This window comes from Pangasianodon hypophthalmus, chromosome 4 (assembly GCF_027358585.1).
Source record: "Pangasianodon hypophthalmus isolate fPanHyp1 chromosome 4, fPanHyp1.pri, whole genome shotgun sequence".
Lineage (NCBI taxonomy): Eukaryota > Metazoa > Chordata > Actinopteri > Siluriformes > Pangasiidae > Pangasianodon > Pangasianodon hypophthalmus.
In genome coordinates, this window is record NC_069713.1 from 7,963,526 (window position 1) to 7,987,006 (window position 23,481).

The 23,481-nt window shown below is 40.3% G+C and overlaps 1 protein-coding gene across 1 annotated transcript in view; it reads left to right on the plus strand.

Moving 5' to 3' along the window:
- LOC113526581 (cadherin-2) overlaps positions 1-23,481 on the plus strand; it is a 97,736-nt gene that overhangs the window by 69,696 nt on the left and 4,559 nt on the right. Inside the window, exons 5-15 of the mRNA XM_026913759.3 lie at positions 326-481; positions 3,937-4,081; positions 5,270-5,442; positions 8,516-8,653; positions 10,193-10,378; positions 10,624-10,877; positions 12,365-12,507; positions 14,358-14,591; positions 16,580-16,813; positions 17,692-17,831; positions 20,316-20,480. Of these exons, the coding sequence (XP_026769560.3) occupies positions 326-481; positions 3,937-4,081; positions 5,270-5,442; positions 8,516-8,653; positions 10,193-10,378; positions 10,624-10,877; positions 12,365-12,507; positions 14,358-14,591; positions 16,580-16,813; positions 17,692-17,831; positions 20,316-20,480 (1,968 nt within the window). The remainder of the gene's footprint in view (positions 1-325; positions 482-3,936; positions 4,082-5,269; positions 5,443-8,515; positions 8,654-10,192; positions 10,379-10,623; positions 10,878-12,364; positions 12,508-14,357; positions 14,592-16,579; positions 16,814-17,691; positions 17,832-20,315; positions 20,481-23,481) is intronic.

Genomic DNA, 23,481 nt, shown 5'->3' on the forward strand with positions numbered 1-23,481 from the left:
CCAGCGCACTCCAGAGCACCCACACAGTTCACACACCCACACGTACCATCTGCTATTACCGAGTCAAAGAAGCCTCCTCGACGGCAGCGCAAGAGTGTAGCCGTGACTCGAGAAATGAATATTGGCAAAGTTGTAATTAATTTCAGCATGACACCGGAGAACTTAATCTGCCTTGAAGCACCAGGCAAACACACACATGCGTTTAAAAAAGGAGTATGAGGGTTCTGGAAAGCTTGGGTACCAAGAGGTCGCTCCTTCAGGACTTTGATGAGTTTTGTTTCACTCCTGTATGTATATGTGTGTGTGTGTGTGTGTGTGTGTGTAGATCCGCTCGGACCATGATAACAAGGTGAACCTGCGCTACAGCGTGACCGGCCCCGGAGCTGACCAACCGCCCACCGGGATCTTCTCCATCGACCCCATCTCAGGAGAACTGAGCGTGCTCAAACCACTCGACCGCGAGCACATCGCCAGCTTCCACGTAAGTACAGATTTATTCAAATAAATAAATGACCTTCATTTCTGTAAAGAAGCTTCTATTTAATTGACTCCTGTGGAGAAAATGAAATGTTGCTGAAAATGCTGCATCATCAATTTTTTTTAAATCTCTAACTTGTGACAAATTTCATATACTGTACATACACTTCCCTCGAATTTGTGAATAATGCTCCGTTCCATTTAAATCAGAAGTGGGAAGTCAGAACTCAGAGTTATGTCACTTTTAACCTGCGTGGAAAAAAAAAAAAAACATGGACACCTCTGTGTTCATCCCTCCTTAGCAATAAGCTAGCCTGCTAACATTAGTGATGAGTGATGAATATTTTTCTCCTCAAACCTGTGAACTGTATAGTCAGTGTTACAGATTTAACAAGCGAACATGTCTGTTTGTTGATTGAGCTAAAGCAAATACTTGTATATGCAGTATAGCTCATTTAAAAGGAAAGCAGTGCTGCTGTGTTTACTGCTGATGATGAGCAGCCATGTTGATTTGACGTCACATGGTGAACTCAGGGTTGAGGAGATCTTCTCGACTCTCTGAGCTGAGGGAGTGTTTTCTTTGTTTTTTTTCCCCTAGTTGGCAGTTAGTTGGAGTTACAACACTTGGTTAAATGCACTAAAACTTATTTTGTACTTTATACTCTTTTTTTTTCCTTTAAAAGTAAACCATAGAGTTTGTAGTGATAAATTTCTTGTATGTACACATGTAGAACAAAAAATCCATCCAGGAACTCTTCTCTGTAATAGTCTACCATTAGCAAAAGTCGGACAGTTAGCTTCTACTGTTACTTTTTTTATTTAGCCCCGCCTCTTTAGTTCTCTTCAGCCACCCAGTTAGCCACACCCACCAGCTTTCTACAGCTGTCACTTAGCCACACTTAGCCAAGCATCCACTTAGCTATCCACTTAGTCCATCAGATCTCTGAGGCATCCAATTAGCCACGCCCACTAGTTCTCTGCTGCCACCCACTTAGCCACACCCACTAGCTCTCTGCACCAATCCAGTTAACCATGCCAGTCAGCTCTCTGCAGCCATCTGCTTAGCCACACCCACTAGCTCTCTCCACTTAGCCACACCTACCAGTTCTCCAGCTATCCACTTAGCCATGCCCCCTCATCTCTCTGCAGACTCCACTCAGCCCCACCCACACATCCCTTTAAAATCTTCACATAGCCCCACCCCTTCAGTTCTTTGCAGTCATCCACTTACCCACGTCCAACAGCTCTCAGCACCAATCCACCTAGCTCCACCCATCAGCTCCATGGAACCATCACTTTAGCCTCACGCCTCATCTCTCTGCAAACATCCACATAGCCTCATTTAGTTCTTTGCAGTCATCCACTTAGCCCCACCCCCTTTTGCTTTCTGTAACCCTCTTTTTATCCACACCCCTTTAGCTTTTTGAATCTGTCCATTTAGCCCCGCCCTCTTATCTTTCTGCAAATGTCCACACAGCTCCACTCCTTTAGTTATTTGCAGTTGTCTACGTAGCCCCGCCCCCCTAGCTCTTTGCAGTTTGTTAATCCAACATGAACATGTTGAGGATATAAATTAGGATTCTGTAATAAAAAATACAATCACTGTGCAGATTTTTTCTAGTATGCCTATTCTATAATAATGTCCCTCACGGGAGATTGGATGGCATATGGACTTTCATGTGCCAGAAAAGAAGCAGGATACATGAGAGACGTATTTTGATTTTCTGCATTTTATCTCACGAGTCGTGTTTGCCTACATGGAGCGCCTGCTCCGTTTATACCATACATAGTGAAAGCTTATTTTTTACCGGGGGCCGGTTTGGCAGGCTCTCTGTCTGACACGTACATTTGTTATGTGTGTGTTTTACGCTGCCCATTTCAGTGCGACTTAAGGCAGTAAAAATGAGGCATATTCCTCGCCGGCTCAAAATGGAGCACGCATCGACACGGCCGTATCTGCAAATTTACTGCCACAATTTCACAGTTAGAAACCGCATCTTCAAGCATTACTCTCAGCATGTTCTCACAGAGCTCATGAGTCTATGGCATTTCAATTAACAAACCCCCCCCCCCCCCCCACCCCCCCCACCCCCCCCCCCCGACACACACACACACACACACACACACACACACAAACACGCACGCACATACACACAGATGTGTAGATGTTCATTTATATCATTTAAGACCTCACATAAATTTGCAGTCTGAGAAAACGATGGCCTATAGAAGCTTATCTTCACACTAAAAAGTATAATCTGTGTGTGTGTGTGTGTGTGTGTGTGTGTAAGTGCTGCATAATAGCACATTATGATTATACAGCTACACATTGCAATTGTAATATGCCTGCTAATGTATTTCAACAAACTGGTGAGGCTGTAATGTGTCACGTTTATTAACACATTCATTGGACTAAATGTGCAGAGACCACAAAATATTTTCATTTTTACACACTCATTTGCATATTAGAGTCTTTCGAGAGATCTGTATCACAAAAAAAAACAGCTTTGAGATATACTTCACTATACAAAAATGTATATTGTGTGTGGATTATTGGTTAAAATGACTAAATATATATATATTTTTTTAAAATAAACATTTAGGGATGTGTACCCCTGCAGATGGGGGCGATAGAGAGCAGCAATAGAGGTCGCGTCTCAAACCTTACTGTCACACTCTTAACTACTGCCTAGTTTCAGTACAGTTATGTCAATTTATGCCTTCTTTGACTTCCTTTTGCGTAATACGTATGTCACAGAAGTGGCCATTGATTGTACAATCTTAAAATAAGAGCACACCTGCAATTAGTAAGCACAAACCCAGGCAAAGTGTTATCTCATCTATCTTTAGATGTCCACTTAGTCCCAGCCCTTCACTTATTTGCAGTTATTTATCTATTTAGCCCCGCCCCCCTTTGCTTTCTCTAAGGGGTTAAATTATAATTCGTAAACGCAACATGAACACTGTAAAGATGCAATGAGGATTTACTAACTAAATTGTGGATTTCATAAAATTATGATCGTTTCATTTGCGATCAAATTCATTTGCAACAATTTCCACATTTTCCAGCGTCCTTTTTCTATTTTTTTATTATACATAACTGTCCTATAATGAGCTTAATCATGTTGGTGATTGGTTGGTGGCATATGGACATTCCCGCACATATAAAGCGGTAAATGATTTGCACCAGTTTGAATGTAGCAAATCCAATATTTCTTCATTTCTTAATGCTGCATGTGTGTGTTACTGCTACTGTTAATGTATATACATTTTCTGAAACTGTGTTTAAATCATCTGTGTGATGACTAGACCGCTGTAGCTCTCGTAAAACCACCATTACGCTATAATTATGGATCCTTAGAGACTCTGTGGGTAATTTTTGTATGTTTTTTGTAAGTCACTCTGGATAAAAGCACCATACCAAATGACTAAATGTAAATGTAAATGTGTTGTGTGTAGCTGAGGGCGCACGCAGTGGACCTGAACGGCAATCAAGTGGAAAACCCTATTGACATTGTGATCAACGTGATCGACATGAACGACAACCGACCCGAGTTTGTTCATCAGATCTGGAATGGGACTGTACCAGAGGGCTCCAGGCCAGGTGTGTGTGTTTGTGTGTTTGTGTTTGTATGTGTGTGTGTTTGCATGTACAAACATGCATTTAGTCTTTTATGAGGGTCAGAGGTCCTCAGAAATATAGGAAAGTGTCAAATGTCCCCACAAACACCCAGTCCTAACAATAATGGGGAAAAAGTGTGTGTGTGTGTTTGTGTGTGTGAGTGTTTGTGTGTGTGTGTGTGTGAGAGAGAGAGAGAGAGAGAAAGAGAGACAGAGTGTGTTTGTCAGTACATGTATTTAGCTCTTTGTGGGGACCAAAACGGACCAAATGTCTTCACAATGATAGGATAGTGTTAAATGTCCTCACAATCACCGGTCCTCAGAAAAAAAGAGTGTTTTTACAGGTTTTATTTGAAAACACTTTCCTAAAAGTAATCAATGGAAGGTCTTCACAGAGAAATATGTGTGTGTGTGTGTGTATGTGTGTGTTGTCAGAACCAAAAAGGAGCAAAGGTCCTCACAATGACATAAGAGACATAATGACATAATTGTCCTCACAATCATTCAGTCCTGACAAAACTTTACATGTTTGTATAAAGGCTATTTGAGGCTAGGGTTATAGCTAGGTATAGGTGTAGTCACAGCTTTAATTATCTACAGCAGTGGAAGGTCCTCAGAAAGACGGAAAAATGAATGTGTATGAGAGTCTGTACATGACTTCAGCCTTTTCTGGGGACCAAAAAGGACCAGATATCCTTAGAAAGGTAGGATAGTATCAAATACCCCCACAATCACAGAGTCTTCACAAAGGTAAAGTGTTTTTACATATTTATTTGCAAAAGCAATAAAATCAAAATATTTCCTTCTGAGGTTAAAGTTAGAGCATATTATTAATTAGTCATTGCTAGGTCCTCACAAAGGAAGAAAAATGAGCTTGTGTGTATATATGAGTGTATTTGTGTGTGTGTGTGTGTGTGTGTGTGTGTGCATGCTGGAGCAGTTGTTATTGATTATTAATGTTTCTTTGGCTCTCCTGTAAGTGCCTCGGTGTAACAGAGCTCATTAAAAAGTTTTTGGGATGATAAACTGAGGACTCATTTGAAGTGCTGCTGCAGTCATTAAGAAAAATCTTAAATTAATAATCCTAACTGAGTTACCTTAATTGTGTATTGATGAGAAACTGAGAGAAACAGGACTTGTATTGATGGCTAATGGATTGCTTTCTTTTCAGGCACGTCTGTAATGACGGTAACAGCTGAGGATAAGGACGACCCGCGCACGCAGAACGGCCAGCTACGCTATAAGATCCTGTCCCAGAACCCTGAGAGCCCGAGCGCTAACATGTTCACCATCAACAACCGCACTGGCAGCATCATCACTGTGGCGGCCGGGCTGGACCGAGAGGTAAAACCCCATCAAACCTGGATGACACTCTGGATGAAATAAATTTAAGATGCGTTTGTTATTTACAGCAAATACCCAGTAGCCTGCAGGTTTGAATGCTGTAAAATAATTACATGTTAGCAGTGGGAGTAAATTTCAAAAGAGCAAGAACTGATTCTTGGCTTGAATGTTTGAAATATATATATATTTTTTCTAGCTCACACAATGTTCTAGTATTCCTTTTTTAGTTCTCCAACTATTTTGGCTACAGTACTCATCTTTTTAAGCCAAATACCACTTTAACAGACTAGAAGATTTTTATTTAGAAAACTGTAAAGGAAAGAACATAAAGCATATCATTCTATGTAAAGAGCACCTCTATATTGCGGAATATATAGAGTATATAATGAATATAATGTTTAATAATAACAACAGGTGTGACAAAACTTCTTATTTAGTTACTTAATAAACCCATTTGAATTATAGTTCTATTGAATTATAGTTCTATAGTAATTCTATTTACATTCAATTATAATATTTCCGGAATATTATTGTATTTTTTTTCCCTTCAAATGGAATTTTCCTTTCCTGTTAAGTACCTTTTGTAGTACATACCTCCAAATACCCCTATGTGAGAAACACATTTGAGTTAGACATGATTTCAACACTGTAGGAATGTTACGAAGTATCGTACGAAGTAAAAGATTTTTGAACATTCTTGCAACCAAAATTTCCAAGGATCGTAATGTTCCAAAAATGTTCTGCTAACCTAAAATTTTTAGCTTGTAATTATGTTACCGTTTGAGCTACGCAAGCAGGAATAAACGGAATTGTTATTCATGTTTCTCCAAACTCCGCCTCCTGCGCTAGGATTGGCTAGTAGTTTTTTCCTCACATGTCCACAAGCACTATACCATAATATTTCATAATGACAGATTGCTCTTCTGTCTGTGAAGATACCCAATGTAACTGTGTGTTTTATTTATGTAATTGTGAATTTTACCTAAACGATGAGCGCAGAATACGACAAACAGGGAACGGATGCGGAAATGCCCCTTTAAATTTGTGCAAAAGTCTGATGAATGTGTGACAGAGAGAGTTTTTGAATAGTTGATTTTTGCACTCTGTAATCATATTACATGCAGCAGCTTCATGAGAATTTACATAGTAAACAACATAATCCCCGAAAGCTTTATTTAAATTTGCGCAAATGATTGATGGTCGTGACAAAGAGGGTTATTCTGATTGAAATTTAAAAAAAAATAAAGCTACAAAAATATTCATCGCACTCAGAGCCCAGAGATCTTTAACAGATCACTGTTAAACATATATGGATATGTAGTGAGGAAGAGTTTAGCAGGTTTTTTTTTGCTGCTCTTAAACACTTAATTCAGCTCATTAGCTAATTATAAAGTCCTCATTAGCTGAGTCAGGTGTGCAGTGTCTGGAAATCTAAACTCGGGGAACCCGTGTGAGAGCAGGTTGGACAGCTTCCTGCTTCAGCCACGTTCCTTCTGGTACCTAATGAGGCTTTTAATGGCAGAGTGACTAATGTCGGATAAAATGTCTGCTACTGATGACTCGTCACCATCCCAGTGTGGGAACACCTTGGCTGTGCAAACAGCGAAATATTTACACTGGTGTGCACGGGAACGTGTGTGTGTGTGTGTGTGTGTGTGTGTGTGTGTGTGTGTGTGTTTGTATGTGTGGCTGCGTGTTGACAGAATGCGAGAACATGCGTGTGACCCCCAGTCATTGCAGGCCTGTTTAATTAAACTGCCTTCCAGACAGAAATAAAACCTAAATAAAATAAATAGATGGTAAAATGCTAATAAGGGACGCCCTTGGTCAATCTATTCCACTCTGTATCCTCGGTAATGTATGCAGCCGGGCTATTAATGAAGCCGGAGTGTGATACGGAGTAACGCTGTCCGCTGCCCACCACACATTATTGACACTGGCCTTGCAGGATGTTAATGGAGGTATTAAATATAATGATTAGCACAGCAGCTTCACTCTGGGAGTGCAGGAGCGTGATGGAACCATTGATCTTTCTCTCTATGGTCAGAAAATAAAAGAGTATAGAGTTTGGGAAGACTTTATACTCTGTAAAGTGTGAAATCTAAACACAGATATCGTGATGCTCTTGGTGCAAATTAGGCACCGAATTCAGGCTCGCAACTTTCAGTTTGAAACAAATCAGACTACGCGTGTGTGGAGGAGGTTTAATATGCAGCAAAAAGTCATCGAAAACACTGAAATGTAATGTAAACATGTAATTATTATTATTTTATGACTCAGACTGAAAGCAGGCTCATACTGGAAGCTGGCATTTCAGAACCAAGCAAACTAAAAAAACCTCAATATAAATTATAAAGTCTAAATTATTTAAATGTTTTTTCTGGGGGGAAATGTGCGCTTCCGTGCGATTAACCTTTGATGCATATAAGTTAATTATCTCTCTGATAAATGTGTGGTGAGCTGGGAAAAACCTACACATGAGGATGTTTTGATACATATAGTTTGCCCATGCTTTCCTGAACTGAAGTGTGTGTCTCTTTTTTGTGTATCTCGAACACAAGCATATTTATAGCATTTTAAAATCTGAAAAATGATTTCATTCTGCAGTGCAGGAGAATTGCAGACATTTTGAAAGCTGCGATCTGATTACAAATTGAATCGAGTAGGATAATTTCCATTTCCAACAACTTAATCAAAACATGACATTCTCAGTGTGAGGAAATCGCACTTAGCTAGTAAGGTTTTAGACGTCTTTAGGCAGACTGACTTGTTTGTTAAACTGGCTCTTTACTCAGCGTGAGCATCGCAAGAAGACGTCAGGATGAAAAACGAAAATAAAAAAAAACATTTGCATGTCATTTTGATGAAATATATGTATATTTATGGTTTCTCAAAGTTGAGGGGTCAAAGAATGTCAAATTTTTCGATTTTATTTGACTTTTTTTTTAGCTCTTGTGAGGATTCAGCTGCAGCAACATCCAATGCGCTTTCAAAGACCACCACAGAAATAAGCTGGATGAGCAGCAGAAATTTCCAAAAGTTCCCAGCCTGATTGTTTTATTTCTTTTTCCAGAAAGTTCCTCAGTACACGCTGATCATCCAGGCCACCGATATGGAGGGGAACCCGATGTACGGCCTTTCCAACACCGCCACGGCAGTCATCAGGGTGACTGACGTCAACGACAATCCACCAGAATTCACCACCGATGCTGTAAGTCAAGCTCACTTCCGTATCTCTTGATCTTCATTAAGTGTTTAGAAATGCTTTTCGGGGAATGCAAATATCATTTGATACAAGAGCATAATGTCAGGATAGTATTAGTATCTTGCAAGTGACTGACATTCTGCACTTATACAGTTGAGTACACAAGTTTGCACCCTTAGGACAGTGCCTTAGGAAGTGTTTCATTTAGTGTATTAAATGTTCATTCATTATTACAAAAAGTCAATCAATATTCAAAATGATATCAGTTCAAAAGTTTCTTTATGAATGTAATTTAATAATAACTTGTAGGTCCACCGTGCCTTCAACATAATATTCATCCCTGATACTGTAACTCTAATTTCTCACATTACACATTGTCTGCTTCAAATCAGGTTTGGAGACAAAAGACTTTTCTGTTTTCACTTGTGTTTTTATTCCATTTTCATTTTGTAGATAAATGATCAAATGTATACGGTCGGGACGGTTAAATCCGTCACCCAGAAACGGTGGGGGGCACAAACTTTGCACACCATTTTCATAATAGTGTATTGTTCCTACTACTGCTAGGCTCCGTCCTTTTCTTTCTCTGTCCCTCTCTCACGTTTCTCTCTTTAAGACAGGTACATTATTACCAAGCTGCTCTGTTCAATATCTGCTTGTTATCCAAAACAAGAAGAAAAGAAATAAGCACAGGTGTGTTTAATGGAACCGGCAAAGTGTTGGAAGGAAGGACGTTTCTTATTATTTTTATAAAGCTGTGCAACAGTCAGGTATATTTGAAGAAGAACCTGGTTGTATTTGACAGCCAGTTCTTTAGATATTAATGAGGACTTCAAAAACAGTACCTCTGGGTTTTGTTTAATCAGCGGAGGTATTAAGGGCCGTCTCGCTGCCTTGGAGCAACTCGTCCTGCAAAAAGCTGCCAGACTGACTTCTCTTCGATCAGTCTCTCTCTCACTCACTCGCTCGCTCACTCAGAATAACACAAATCACGTTTTCCAAACGTGTCTGATTCAATTACCTGCAGAGTATCTCACATTCACTAGCATTCAGAGGAAGTATTTCAGCATGATAACATCATTGGGTTTCATCATGTAGATTAAATTCTCGTTTGTAAAGCACATATGAGATGTTGGGAAGTGATTATGTGGTGGGAAAATGGAAGCAATGCCAAAATTTATTGTTAGTTCAATAGTATCTCATGGCAGAGGGTAAATTTGGTGCTTCACAGCTTCAGGGTGTGTGATTTGATCCTGAAATCGCGTTATTGCCTGCGCGAAGTTTCACAAACTTCCTCCAGGTTCTCCAGGTTCCTCTCATCTCCTAAAACATGGTGGTAGACGAATTGGCGACTCTAAACGACCCTCAGGTGTGAATGAGTGTGAGAATGTGTGTGACGGCCTGGCATCCCAATACAGGGTGTATTCCCGTCTCGCACCCAGTGTTTCCGGGATAAGCTCCAGATCGACCAAAACCACTGAATGAGCGGTAGTGCTATGGAGTGAAATATCGCTTTACATTTTTACATTTTCACCTTTTTCGCAGTTCTACGGTGAGGTGCCGGAAAATCGTGTGAACGTGATTGTGGCCAATCTGACAGTGACGGATAAAGACCAGCCCAACACACCAGCGTGGAACGCAGTGTATAAGATCACAGGCGGAGATCCGACTGGCCGCTTCTCTGTCCCCACTGACCCCACCACCAACGAGGGACTGGTCACCGTTGTCAAGGTTAGCAGAAATATCCAGAATCCATTCCTAACACATGCTTATTTCTTTGTTTCTGGCTCCTGTTGCTGTGATTTTTCTTTTGGTGCTATAGACATTGTACTGTCCAGATTTGGTCCCTTCAAAGTCTTGAAAAGTCCCTTGTTTCCTTACCTAGAAACGTATAAAAATTCCAAAATTTTTGATAATGTTGTCTTAAATTTTTGATAATGTTATCTTAAATTGGGACATTTCCTGCCCCCAAACAGCCCATTGACTACGAGACAACCCGGACGTTTGTGCTCACCGTAGTGGTGATGAACGAGATCCAGCTAGAGCGAGGTATCCACCTTCCACGCCAGTCCACAGCCACTGTTTCTGTCCGCGTCATTGACGTCAATGAGAGCCCTTACTTTGAGCCCAATCCCAGACTCATCAGGCTGGACGAGGGCATGCCGGCCGAGTCGGCGCTCACCACGTTCGTAGCACAGGATCCGGACCGCTTCATGCAGCAGACCATCAGGTACAAGTGCTGCTTGTGATAAAATAAATTGATATGGTAAGATTATGTTGAATGTTCAAGGTCTACTTACAGTTCATTCCAGTCCTCAAGAGGAAAATCATTAATCACATGCTATATATATTCATATACAAGTTGTGTTCAAATTGTAAAAATTTTTCAAAGGGGATTATGGGTTCATATGCCCCACCAGTCTTCCACTGAAGACACCAAAATTATATCAGTACAACAAATCAGTATGAATCAGTTAACAAGTTTAATCTAACTCAGAGCCTAATTCATGTGTAGCATAATTGAGAATCCTCAATCATAATAAACTCAGATTTCCTACCTTATTGAAAAAGCACTCATTTACACACTATTAGAAAAATAATACTGTCCATCATTCTGAAAGGTTCTTGGGTTTGCTCTTCTGAAATAATTCTTAAAAGTTCCATGTAGAATCCCTTTAGAAACTAGAATGCTACCTATCCAAAGAACTCAAGAAACCTTTTATCTCTAAGAGAACATGAGAACCTCTTCTCTTGGTGCACAAGTACTTTGCACTGATTTGTTGGTTGTATGTGGAAATTCTTAACTGGTTGGTTGATAGTGGAAACATCTAATTTGTTGGTTGGACATGGAAACTTTTAATTCATTGGTTGGATATTGAAATTCTTAATTTGTTAGAAATTCTTCATTTGTTTGTTGGACATAGAAATTCTTCATTCGTTAGAAATTCTTAATTTGTTGGATGTGGAAATTCTTAATTTATTGGTTAAACATGCAAACTTTTATTTAATTGGTTGTACATGGAAATTCTTGATTTGTTTGTTGGATGTGGAAATTCTTAATTTGTTTGTTGGACATAGAAATTCTTAATTTGTTTGTTGGACATAGAAATTCTTAATTTGTTAGAAATTCTTAGTTTGTTTGTTGGAGGTGGAAATTCTTAATTTGTTGGTTAAACTTGCAAACTTTTATTTAATTGGTTGTACATGGAAATTCTTGGTTTGTTTGTTGGATGTGGAAATTCTTAATTTGTTGGTTAAACTTGCAAACTTTTATTTTAATTGGTTGTACATTGAAATTCTTGATTTGTTAGAAATTCTTAATTTGTTTGTTGGACATAGAAATTCTTCATTCGTTAGAAATTCTTAATTTGTTGGATGTGGAAATTCTTAATTTATTGGTTAAACTTGCAAACTTTTATTTAATTGGTTGTACATGGAAATTCTTGGTTTGTTTGTTGGATGTGGAAATTCTTAATTTGTTTGTTGGAAATTCTTAATTTGTTTGTTGGACGTAGATGGAAGTGGGTGAGTATAGAAACTTGATCTTGCATGGAATTAAACAAGCTATTAAACAATCTAGCACCCTAAAGCATTCTTGGTTAATCCTGCTGGGGGAGCCATTACAAATTCACCGTAGAATCCTACAACAAAGTGTTTCCCTTCCAAGCTGAGCTAACAGTAGAACTGACATCAATTCACACATTCTTTCTGTCTTAGATACTCGAAACTCTCAGACCCGGCTGATTGGCTGAGAATTGATTCAAACACCGGACGCATCACCACCATCGCTGTTCTGGACCGAGAGTCTCCGTATGTTCAGAATAACCTGTACAACGCCACATTCCTCGCCACCGATAGCGGTAAGTTTGAAACGTGACTTGTAGAGTTACTTCTGTGTTCCTGCAGCATTTAAAAAAATTAAACTGAGTAACTGAAAAGCTAAAATGTAATAACTAAATAATAATATATTTTTAAAAATCCTCTATTATTAAACTGTCGGTCATTAAATATGACATCACTCCAGAAAAAATGAGCTGACAATAAACAATTATCACAAATAACGTAAAATGTAAAAGTATATTAAAAGTATTAAATGCATATTAACAGGGATGTTGTTTTTCCCTTTGAGGAAACCATTAAGCAACAAATAAATAAATAATTCAAATAAATTAAAAATAAATGTTTTACTCCCTAGATCATTTTTTTTCTGCATACCTAGTTGTATTTTGTTTGTCTTTTTTTTTTACCCACACCCACACATACAGTTTAAAATAGATGCAGAAAAAAAACCACTCCATTTTAATGGAGAGATTTCCAAATAACAATAAAATCTTTTAAATGATTGAAACTCATGAATCATGTAAAACATCAGCAGGAACGTAAACTAGCATGGTTTTTTTTTTTTTTAAAAAAAGGCAGATTTGTTTCCAGGCTCTCTTTAAAACCTCCTCTCTTGTTATCCTTCCTCCCATTTCCTCATTGATGGATGATTCAGCAGGTCTGTCAGTTTGACTCAGACCACTTTCGCTACAGCTCATCCGAACCGCTATGTGTAATTATTTTATCTCTCATGACTCACACTGACTCATGGCTTTTTTTTTTTTCAGGTGAAATGTTTATCTGTGGTGAAAAACAAGGGCAGTGCTGAGCCTTCGAGCTGTGCCCAGACATATTGCTCATGCTAACATGCTCTCCTCCTCTACATATCAGAGGTGTTCTCAGGTTTCTCACCCACGAGGTGTGAGTGCAGTGCCATATTTAGCATCAGCGACAGAGACACCTTAAGCAAGGTGAAAGCGCGAGCATGCACCCTGTGGATTCGTTCACTTTTTTAGCAAGGCAGATACGGGTAAATGCTAGAGCCTGCCTCTGATGAGTTAGCATGACCTCTCTCTGAAGAGTCAGAGCTTTGGGCAAGTTCTCTATTTCTGCACTTATGACCTCCATTTCCAGGTTGTTATAAGAGCGCTACTGCTGATTGGGCATCTGCGTTTTGGAGTGGGGACAAATTTCAAATACAGTACTCTGAAACACAGTTCACTGGTCATCCAGCTCAGAAGGATTTGCTTGGAAAACCAAGCGATGAGCGATGAGCGATGGCCAGTGTTCAATGCATGCTGGGATTTTTCAGTGCTTAAGTTAAGGTATCCAGAATCACCTCGGTGTTAAACGAGGCGAATGAGTTCGGTTTACCTCTCCAGTGATTTATAAAATTCAGTCAGGAATACAAATGAATCGCTCACTTTGTAAACAAGGGGCTGTTTGGTTCACTGGCAGCATTTGGAGCTAAACTGAGGCCAGTAATGACAAAGCCTCGTCCAGTAAAAAGATTTGTGGTTAGAGATGTTGCGATGTGGGCCAGGCACTGTGGCTTTCTCTGTGGCCTAAATAACAAAAGCTTCTCACTGCGCAAGTTCTCAGGCTGCTTTAATATGCAGCGTGTATCACCAGCGGCGCTATACACACACACTGTACATCAATAGAAAGCAGGATAATGTGAGAAGTGGTCAGATAACCTCACTGCGCTGCGGTGATTGGAGAACTGGAGTGAGAAAATGAGTTTACCAGATTGCATATGGTTATGAAACCGAGACCACAGGGAACGCACAGCACCAGGCAGTTCCAGCTGTTCTGAATGGAGGGCAGTTAGCTCGTTTACCCCAACGCCGTTTACCTATATGTGTGTGTTTTTATGTGTGTGTTTGTGCAGGCATTCCTCCAGCCAGTGGAACGGGCACCCTGCAAATCCTGCTGCGTGACATTAATGATAACGCTCCTCAGGTGTTCCCTCACGAGGTCGAGATGTGCGAGAAACCCGAAACCAACGGCATCAACATCACGGCTCTGGATGGAGACCTGAACCCCAATGCTGGACCCTTCGCCTTCGAGCTGCCTGCTCGGCCCAGTGACATCCGGAGGAACTGGACTCTCACACGCCTCAATGGTGAGCAACACACACACACACACACACACACACACACAATCGTTATTAGCACTGTGTGATGAAATAAGGCACACTAAACTTATGTTCTAATATTTTTTTTTTCCTTTATTTATTTGTCATGTTTGTCCATGTTTATAGGAAATCTTATATAATCATATAAAATATCAATAATTTTTTTTGTATGTTTATTTAAAATGGTCACTTCTATTTGACTGGCAGGTTTTGTTTTGTCTTTTTTTAATGAAATTTTAGCATTTAAAAAAACATTGTCAAGTGCAGGTATAAAATCTGCACAGTAATCATAAAAACTAGGAATAAAGAGCTAATAATAATAATAATAATAATAACAGCATCGGATTTTATACATGATGCACATTTGTGTGTGTAATGCACAGGAATATAATGAAAATAAAATATCAGAAATAAATAAAACAAAACAGGATAAAAAATTAAAAGCAAAAAAAAATTAGCAAATGATAATAATAATAATAATAATAATAATAATAATAATAATAGAAAGAAAGAAAGAAAGAAAACTGAAATAAATTATAAAAATAGATCAAAACGTTTGACTTTAAAAGTTCTGTTAATAAAACTAGGTGAGGTATTTCAAGGCTGTGAATTTCACTGATCGCTTTTTTAAAATATCGGAGATAAAAATTGACCAGTTTCTCACAATCAGCCCATCAGATGGTGATGCGTTTGGGAGAGCAGCACTCTCTTTATTAGGAAATATGATGTGAATGCTGCAGTGTTGTTGTTGTTTTTTTTTTTTGGAAAGCTGGTCTCAGCCTAACGAGGACAGATGGCCCGAGTGGAGAACAGAGCACAGAGACAGACGCTCAGTGCCACGCAAGAGAACAGACTGGACAAATACTAATTCAAAAGCTGGTCGCAGAGCACAAAGCGCCTTCCTTTTTGCCGTGACTTCTCCGTATAGTGTCTAAAAAACAGATTTCACTGATTTCCCATCAAACGGTGACATTTCTGCAGCTTTGAGTGCAGCAAAGGATTTAGATTTGCAGCTTATTAATCCAGCGAATATCTCCCAATAATGCAGCTTAGGGATAAAACAGCTTGCCATCTAATCCGCCTGCCCCTGATCCTTTACACATTACACATGTATTCCTCCACATTCATGGCCTTCTGCTCTCACACAAAACCCTCAGACTTTCCTGTCTAATTACTGATCAGTTACGCTATCAGATGTGCAATTAATTAAAGTATGATGACTTCCTGTAGGAAGTTAATGGATGGAAATGGGTCGGTTCATTTATTTCTTTACTGTATTTAAATAAGCTGTCACTTCCACAGGCAATAAGAATGAATGTGTATGTAAATATACGATAGATAGATAGATAGATAGATACCACAGACGTGTACCACAGACCCTCCATACAATCTAAGAGTAATAATAAACAGATAAAAAAAGTTATTTAACAAAGAAAAACAATGTAAGTGTATGTTTTATGGAAGGAATCTGCTGTGTCAGCACTTTGTAACAGCGAGTTTTTCCACCACAGGAAAGTCGGTAACATGACAAGCTATATATTTTGTCTTATTAATTTCAAGATACATTATTATTATTATTATTATTATTATTATCCTGCGTTCACACTAGTCAGCGCGAAGTCTCTCCTGTCACTTGTAATTCGTTTCTTGTGGGCGTGGAGCGCGTGATCATGTTGTCGCTTGTGGGCGTGTACCTTGTGTACATACACTCACCAGAGACATCAAAATATGCCTATATATCTATTTATATGTTCTTCTAACTAATGAAACGCAATTTAAATAGCACTTTAATCGGTGTGAAAATTGTTTCTTTGATTTACATATATTACGTGTATAGCTTTGTATCATCTCTTAGCAAATTAGCAGTGCAAGCTAACAGTACTAGCTCCAAACACTCTCCTGAGACATCAGTGATCTCTGCTTCATCCTTCCGAGCTTCATTTTTCTATTTTCTCTATACATTTCCATTGTTTCAGGTGACCACGCCCAGCTGAGCCTGAAGATCGGCTTCCTAGAGAGAGGCATCTACGAGATCCCGATCTACATCACCGACTCCGGCAACCTGCCCATGTCCAACACGTCCTACCTGCGCGTGAAGGTGTGTCAGTGTGATCAGAACGGAGACTGCACGGATCAGGAGTTCCTCGTGGCCGCCGGACTGGGCACAGGCGCCATCATCGCCATCCTGCTCTGCATCATCATCCTCCTCAGTGAGTGGAAAGACATGACACCGAGGGATATCAGGGATATAGTAGACGATTGTGGTGTTACTTATTTACAGTATTTTCTTAACATATTTTATTTCATTTCAGCACAGTTAAATTTCTTGGCCAAAATTTCCTCCTCTTTCTTCATTAATATAAGGAAAGCTTTAGTTTTTTGACTGTGAACTGTAGAGCATCACAGGTGGGAGTATTATCATTTAAAAAAAAACATTCACATTTTTTAAAATGAAGATTTGAGAAGAATGAAAGTTGGAAACTTCGACAACAAATGCCTGTATTTGCATACTGGAAAGTGATTGGCTCAGACATTTTATGATGTAATAATACTTCAGTACTAGATACTAGATCTGTTCAGTACTAGATCTTTAACTAGTCTTCTTTCCCCCCTGGAAAAAAAATAATTATAATGGAATAAATGGAATGCATTACAGTTTTGTTAAAAAGTATTTACAATTACTAATCAGACAATCTTATTAAAATTGCAATACCTTTTTGTAACAAAGAATTATTCAAAAAATTATTTATAATTTTTGTTAATTAAACAAAACAATACATAACAGTGAATCGTGGAATCCAAATTTTTCTCTCTGCTGTATCTGAGCGTTTTACTTTTTTACTTGGCATTAAGCATAATGCTAATCCACTCAAAGTTTAGCTGAATGTAAACATCGAAAGCAAAGAACGCAGTGTTTATGCGAATCTGAACACTGATTATATTATATTATTGAAGGTTGAGGTGAAGCCGTGCAGTGTGGTTTTATGGCTTTGGCTTTATGTCTTTATGGCTTTATTCTGACCTTCTTGTACATGCTTACAAAACATTTAATCAAAATCTCTCTCTCCATCTCTCTCCATCTCTGTAGTCCTGGTGCTGTTGTTTGTGATGTGGATGAAGAGGAAGGATAAAGAGCGTCAGGCCAAACAGCTGCTGATTGACCCCGAGGATGACGTCCGAGACAACATCCTTAAATACGATGAGGAAGGAGGTGGAGAGGAGGACCAGGTACACACACTCACTCAATCAATTAACCAATCAATTCTCTTCTTGTTTTTTTTTTTTTTAAACTTAGATCTGAGCTTCATTCACAGTGGAGCACACACATGCAAACAAACACACACACACACACACACACACACACACACACGGTACATATAGTGCACGTTTCACTTTTCCTCTACATATCCACTCCAGATGCAGTGAGTGATATCAGGAGCAAGCGGATAAAAGAAAGCAGTGGCAAACACTAAAAGATTTCCTACCATTTGATTGAATTTAGCGATTGTACATTTTCTGAGGTATGGAGAGAAACTTGTGGTGCAGGAAGATGTGAGTGTGTTGGTGTGTGTTTGTGTGGAGTGTGTGCTGGAGGAGAAGCAGAGAAAGAACAAAACTAAAGAAATAAGAACATTTGCAGTGCCTGTCAGAGACAGCAGTGCATTACATCTCCCCGTCTTTTTCCCTCTTTCTCTCTCCCTCCTTGCTGTCGTGCTGAGAGGAGAAGTGAAGTTGATAAAAAGGTTTTAGGAGATGGAGTGATTTTGATCATGCAGCACACTTAAAATAAATAATTATAAACCCACAATGACGGCTCTTATTCAGAATCAGATTTTATAATGGGTGTTATATGGATGGATGGATTGATGGATGGATGGTTGGATGGTTGGATGAATATTTGGATGGATGAATGAGTAGTTGGATGGATGCAAGGATGGATAAATGGCTGGTTGATTAGATGGATGGATACTGTGAAGAATGAATTGGTGGAAGGATAGATAGATGATGTGATGGATGGGTAGATGGATGGATACATACATGTCATGATCGATCAGGATCGATGGATAGATGCATAAAGGTCAGGATGGATGGAGGATGGTTGAATAGATTGATTAATAGATGCTGGGATGGTTGGATGGTTAGATGCATTGATGAATGGATGGATGGATGGATGGATGGATGGATGGATACATGGATGTCATGATGGATAGGTACATAGATGTCAAGATGGATGGAGGATGGTTGAATAGATTGGTTAATAGATGCTGTAATGGATGGATGGATGGATGGAGGGATGGATTGATGGACAGACAGGTAGTTGAATAATTGGATGGATGGATGGATGGATAGTTGGGTGCTGTGTTGGATATGATGAATGGTTGAATTGGTGGTTGGAATGATGGCTGATTGAAAGCACAGGTGAATTACAGATTTGAGCTGCATGGATAGATGGATGGATGAATGGGTAAATAGATGGTTGAAGGGCTTGATTGTAGTTGGATGGATGAAGGGCTGTTTGGATAGGTGGATAGATGGATGGATGAATGGGCAAAGACGTGGTTGGATGGATGGAGGGCTGGTTGGATAGATGAATAGATGGAGGAATGGATGGTTGGATTAATGAATGGATGGAGGGTTGGATAGATGGGTAGATGGATGGATGGATGGATGGATAGATGAATGGGTAAAGAGATGGTTGAATGGATGGAGGGCTGGTTGGATAGATGGGTAGATGGATGGATGGATGGATGGATGGATGGGTAAAGAGATGGTTGGATGGATGGAGGGCTGGTTAGATGGGTGGGTAGATGGATGGATGGATGGATGGATGGGTAAAGAGATGGTTGGATTAATGAATGGATGGAGGGTTGGATAGATGGGTAGATGGATGGATGGATGGATGGATAGATGAATGGGTAAAGAGATGGTTGAATGGATGGAGGGCTGGTTGGATAGATGGGTAGATGGATGGATGGGTAAAGAGATGGTTGGATTAATGAATGGATGGAGGGCTGGTTAGATGGGTGGATGAACGGCTGGTGGATTGTACCTAAGCACAGTTCCGAAGCTGGAGCTGTGTGTGAAAGTGAAGTGGAATGAACACCCTGTATCTCAGATATCTGACATACAGAGCAGCTTAGCTCCTAATCCGGTGCTGGCTTCTGCAGGAACACGGAGGTGGGGGTTTAGTGCTTAGATTTGTGAGTAGGTGTGTGTAGCTCAATCCAAGCAGAGAGATCAAACCAATAACAAAGAAGGGGGTGTGAGGGGTCACAGGGTTGGGATGAACCAATGGAGGACATGAAATGGAAGTGTAGAAAAGTGCTTCTAATAATGATAGAGTTTAATACATACAGTACAGCTACAAGCTTAACGTACTGTGTGTGTCTGAGCGTGGACTCAAGCACCAACACTACCTACATTTTTTGATTTTTTTGTTTTTTTATTGAACATAAAAGCCTCCTGACTTTTAATAGGATTAATTCAATTCAGTTCCTCTTGTTAAAACCATGCTGAGTCACTGAAAAGCCTGCTGCTCCAGTTCTCCACTATTCCACGATGCCCAGGTCCTCAGCAGAACCCAGAGCTGGTCTAATCCTATCGCCAGGGCAATGTTAATGGGATTACAGTGAGTATATGGAGAGCTGGAGCTTTGAGCCTGAAGCACAATTAGCCTAGAGAAGCTAACTATGAGTGTGGATGTGTGTGTAGGATTATGATCTGAGTCAGCTGCAGCAGCCGGACACTATGGATCCGGAGTGTGTGAAGCCTGTCGGGATCCGCAGACTGGACGAGAGACCGCTGCACCCGGAGCCTCAGTACCCGGTCAGATCAGCCGCTCCACACCCTGGAGATATCGGAGACTTCATCAATGAGGTAAAACACACACACACATACACACATTTCTTTTCCTCAGTAACCAACATGAAACATTTTGGCTCCTTTAATTATTAAATAAAAGCCGCAGTCTTTGTTAAAAATATAAAAAACTAATGAGGACCAGTTAGACCTCACAAGGTCAGAACACAAGGTCAAGTATTCCTATCCTTGTGGGGACATTTGGTACACCATCAAGATATAAAACCATAAGACACCACCCTCCCAGACACACACACACACACACACACACACACACGCACGTTCTCAGGTGATATCGGAGATGGGTTTTTAATGATACACTGGCTACTTACTGATTCTCACAACACAATCATTCTGAGGTTTCTTTTTTTTCCACATTGAGTCACTCAACACTCCGAGGCCAGAGGCACTTAGCCATAATTGCAGTCTCTTTATTTAGTTTTTTTCCAAGAATCATAGTTGAGGTTCATAGCAGGGAACTGAGTGTGAGCCAATCTGTACTCACACTCTAAAAAACAAGCAGGCGGGGGTCAGAACCAGGAAACAGCAAAACACATGACTGAAAAACAGAAAACAGAAAACCAGAAAAACGCAACTCAGAGCCACAGAAAGAGTCGTTATTACCCATGAGCAAGTACAAGTCCTGGGCTGGGGGATGCAGCTCAGTTTATGGGTGCTTATTATTTAGAAATATAATGTGAGGCAGGGACCTGAGTCACAAAAGCCATGTGATACCATAAAGAGTGAAGTATGTTAACCTAAGATTACTGGTTGCGGGCACCATTGTCAATATTGTGTTTGTTCATGAGCTATGACATAAAAGGTACGAGAAAAAGAAACAAATGAGCTGATGGTTAGCATCAAATGAAGATATCAGAAATTGCTGAACTGTAATTTTACAGGGAAACATATTTAATAGATTTTAGATTCTGTGTATCCTCTAGACCAAATCCAACTCCCATACTGAAAACCGCACTATATAAAGTTTCTAAACAAGCAGGAAGTACATATTCACAAATTACTAAGACAGAAGTATGAATCCTAATGAGGTCATAGCCATCCATGCCCAGGAGTCCAAGAGAGAAAAATGGGCTGTGCTTTCTGGATGGGAGGGATGGCTTCTAGCCACTAGCAAATCATGGGCATTCTTGAGCTCATATATGCGGAAGGGGGGTCACGGTTTAGTGGTTAGCACATTTGTCTCGCACCTCCGGGGTTGGGGGTTTGACTCCCTCCTCCACCCTGTGTGCACAGAGTTGGCATGTTCTCCCTGTGCTTTGGGGGCTTCGGGGGTTTCGGGGGGGTTACTCCAGTTTCCTCACCAGTCCAAAGACATGCGCTGTAGGCTGATTGGCATTTCCAAATTGTCCATTGTGTGTGCAGTTGTGCCCTGCGGTAGGTTGGCACCCCATCCAGGGTGCCCCCCACCTTGTGCCCCAAGTTCCCTGGGATAGGCTCCATGACCCTGTGTAGGATAAGTGGTATGGAAAATGGATGGATGCGGAAGACGGCACATAGCGCTTTCCTCAGAATGTGTTCAGCTGCCCTGTGCATGAGCAAGAGTTTGAAAAAGTTGCTGGCTTCATGTGTCTTGGTGCTAGCCTTCTAATGAGACTGTTATTCTTCTTCTTCTTTCGGCTGCTGCCGTTAGGGGTCACCACAGTGGATCATTGGTCCACATATTTGATTTGGCACAGTTTTTACACTGGATGCCCTTCCTGACATAACCCTCCCCAATTTTATCTGGGCTTGGGACTGGCACTGGGAGTGCGCTGCTGTGTGCAACCCAGTGGCTGGGGTTGGTTCCCTGGCCGGGAATCAAACCCGGGCTGCAGCAAAGAGAGCACCATGGCCTAACCACTAGTCCTCCAGGGACCATAGCCTTCTAATGAGACTAATGAGACAAAAAGACTAGACTTTTTTGTCTAAACCAAACCTTTACTATTGGTCTTGTAGTCTGGTATATTTCAAAGCCCAAAGTGGTCCAGAACTGCCTGTGTTTACTTGAGGTGGCCATTTAACTGACTTTGCAAATGACCAACAATGATATGTAAAGATGCCTTCTAAGCCCATCCAGTTCAACTCACAAAGAAACTACTGTTTTACGATGTACAATTTTTGTCTAGGACAGCAAAATTAAGCCAAAACTTGCACAGTGTAAAGCCAACTTGACATTCTGTCTTGTCTTTCTGAGACAATTGAAGCTCATTCTCTTTTACGACAATAACGGAGGCCTGTATGGGACTAGAGAGTATTTACACACCCCTCTATGTTTTTACGACTAGTGCTGGGACACGGTTTACATTTACTTTTTCTACACTTATTTTACTGACCTTCTTCCTCTTTTCTTTTTACTACCTAAGATTTTGCAGAGTGGAACCATTCACTCTCTCGTCTATCCTTCTTTTTCTTTTATTTAAAAAATGTTTTAAGGTAAGAAGGGCATCTTTCAATACGTCTTTCAAGGGAGAGTGTCTCTGAGTCAGTGGTGCTCATTTCAATCTCTGCCATGTTGTTCACGTCTTTCTGTCTTCACAACGAAACGAACAAATCCACTTTACCGTTTTATTTAAAGAAACTCTCTCCCAAGGCCCTGCAGGGACAGTTTGTTTCATTTTCTCCCTCTCTTCACCCAGCTGGTAGAGACGGCCTCGGCTTGATATATGGGAGCTTATTTATCTTATCCTTCATCTTTGAAGTGCAGAGCACTTTGCTCGAGAACATCTCTCTCTCTAACTCTCTGGCTCTTGTGGCGAGGCAGGGATGAAGGGGGAAATGTCCGCCGGTTGCTACGTCTCGCTGGCGATTTTCTCATTACCTGCCCAGCATGGTGGCTCCTTTCTAATTCCGCTGCTCCTCCCTGATCCGGAGGCCCGGCATGAAAGAAAGAACGGTCGGGTATAGAAGATACACTGCCTTGCATAAGTATTCACCCCTCTTGAACTTTTCCACATTTGACATTTTAATGGCACACAATTATGTGACTTCTGATAGCGAATGGATGCACCAGAATTAATTT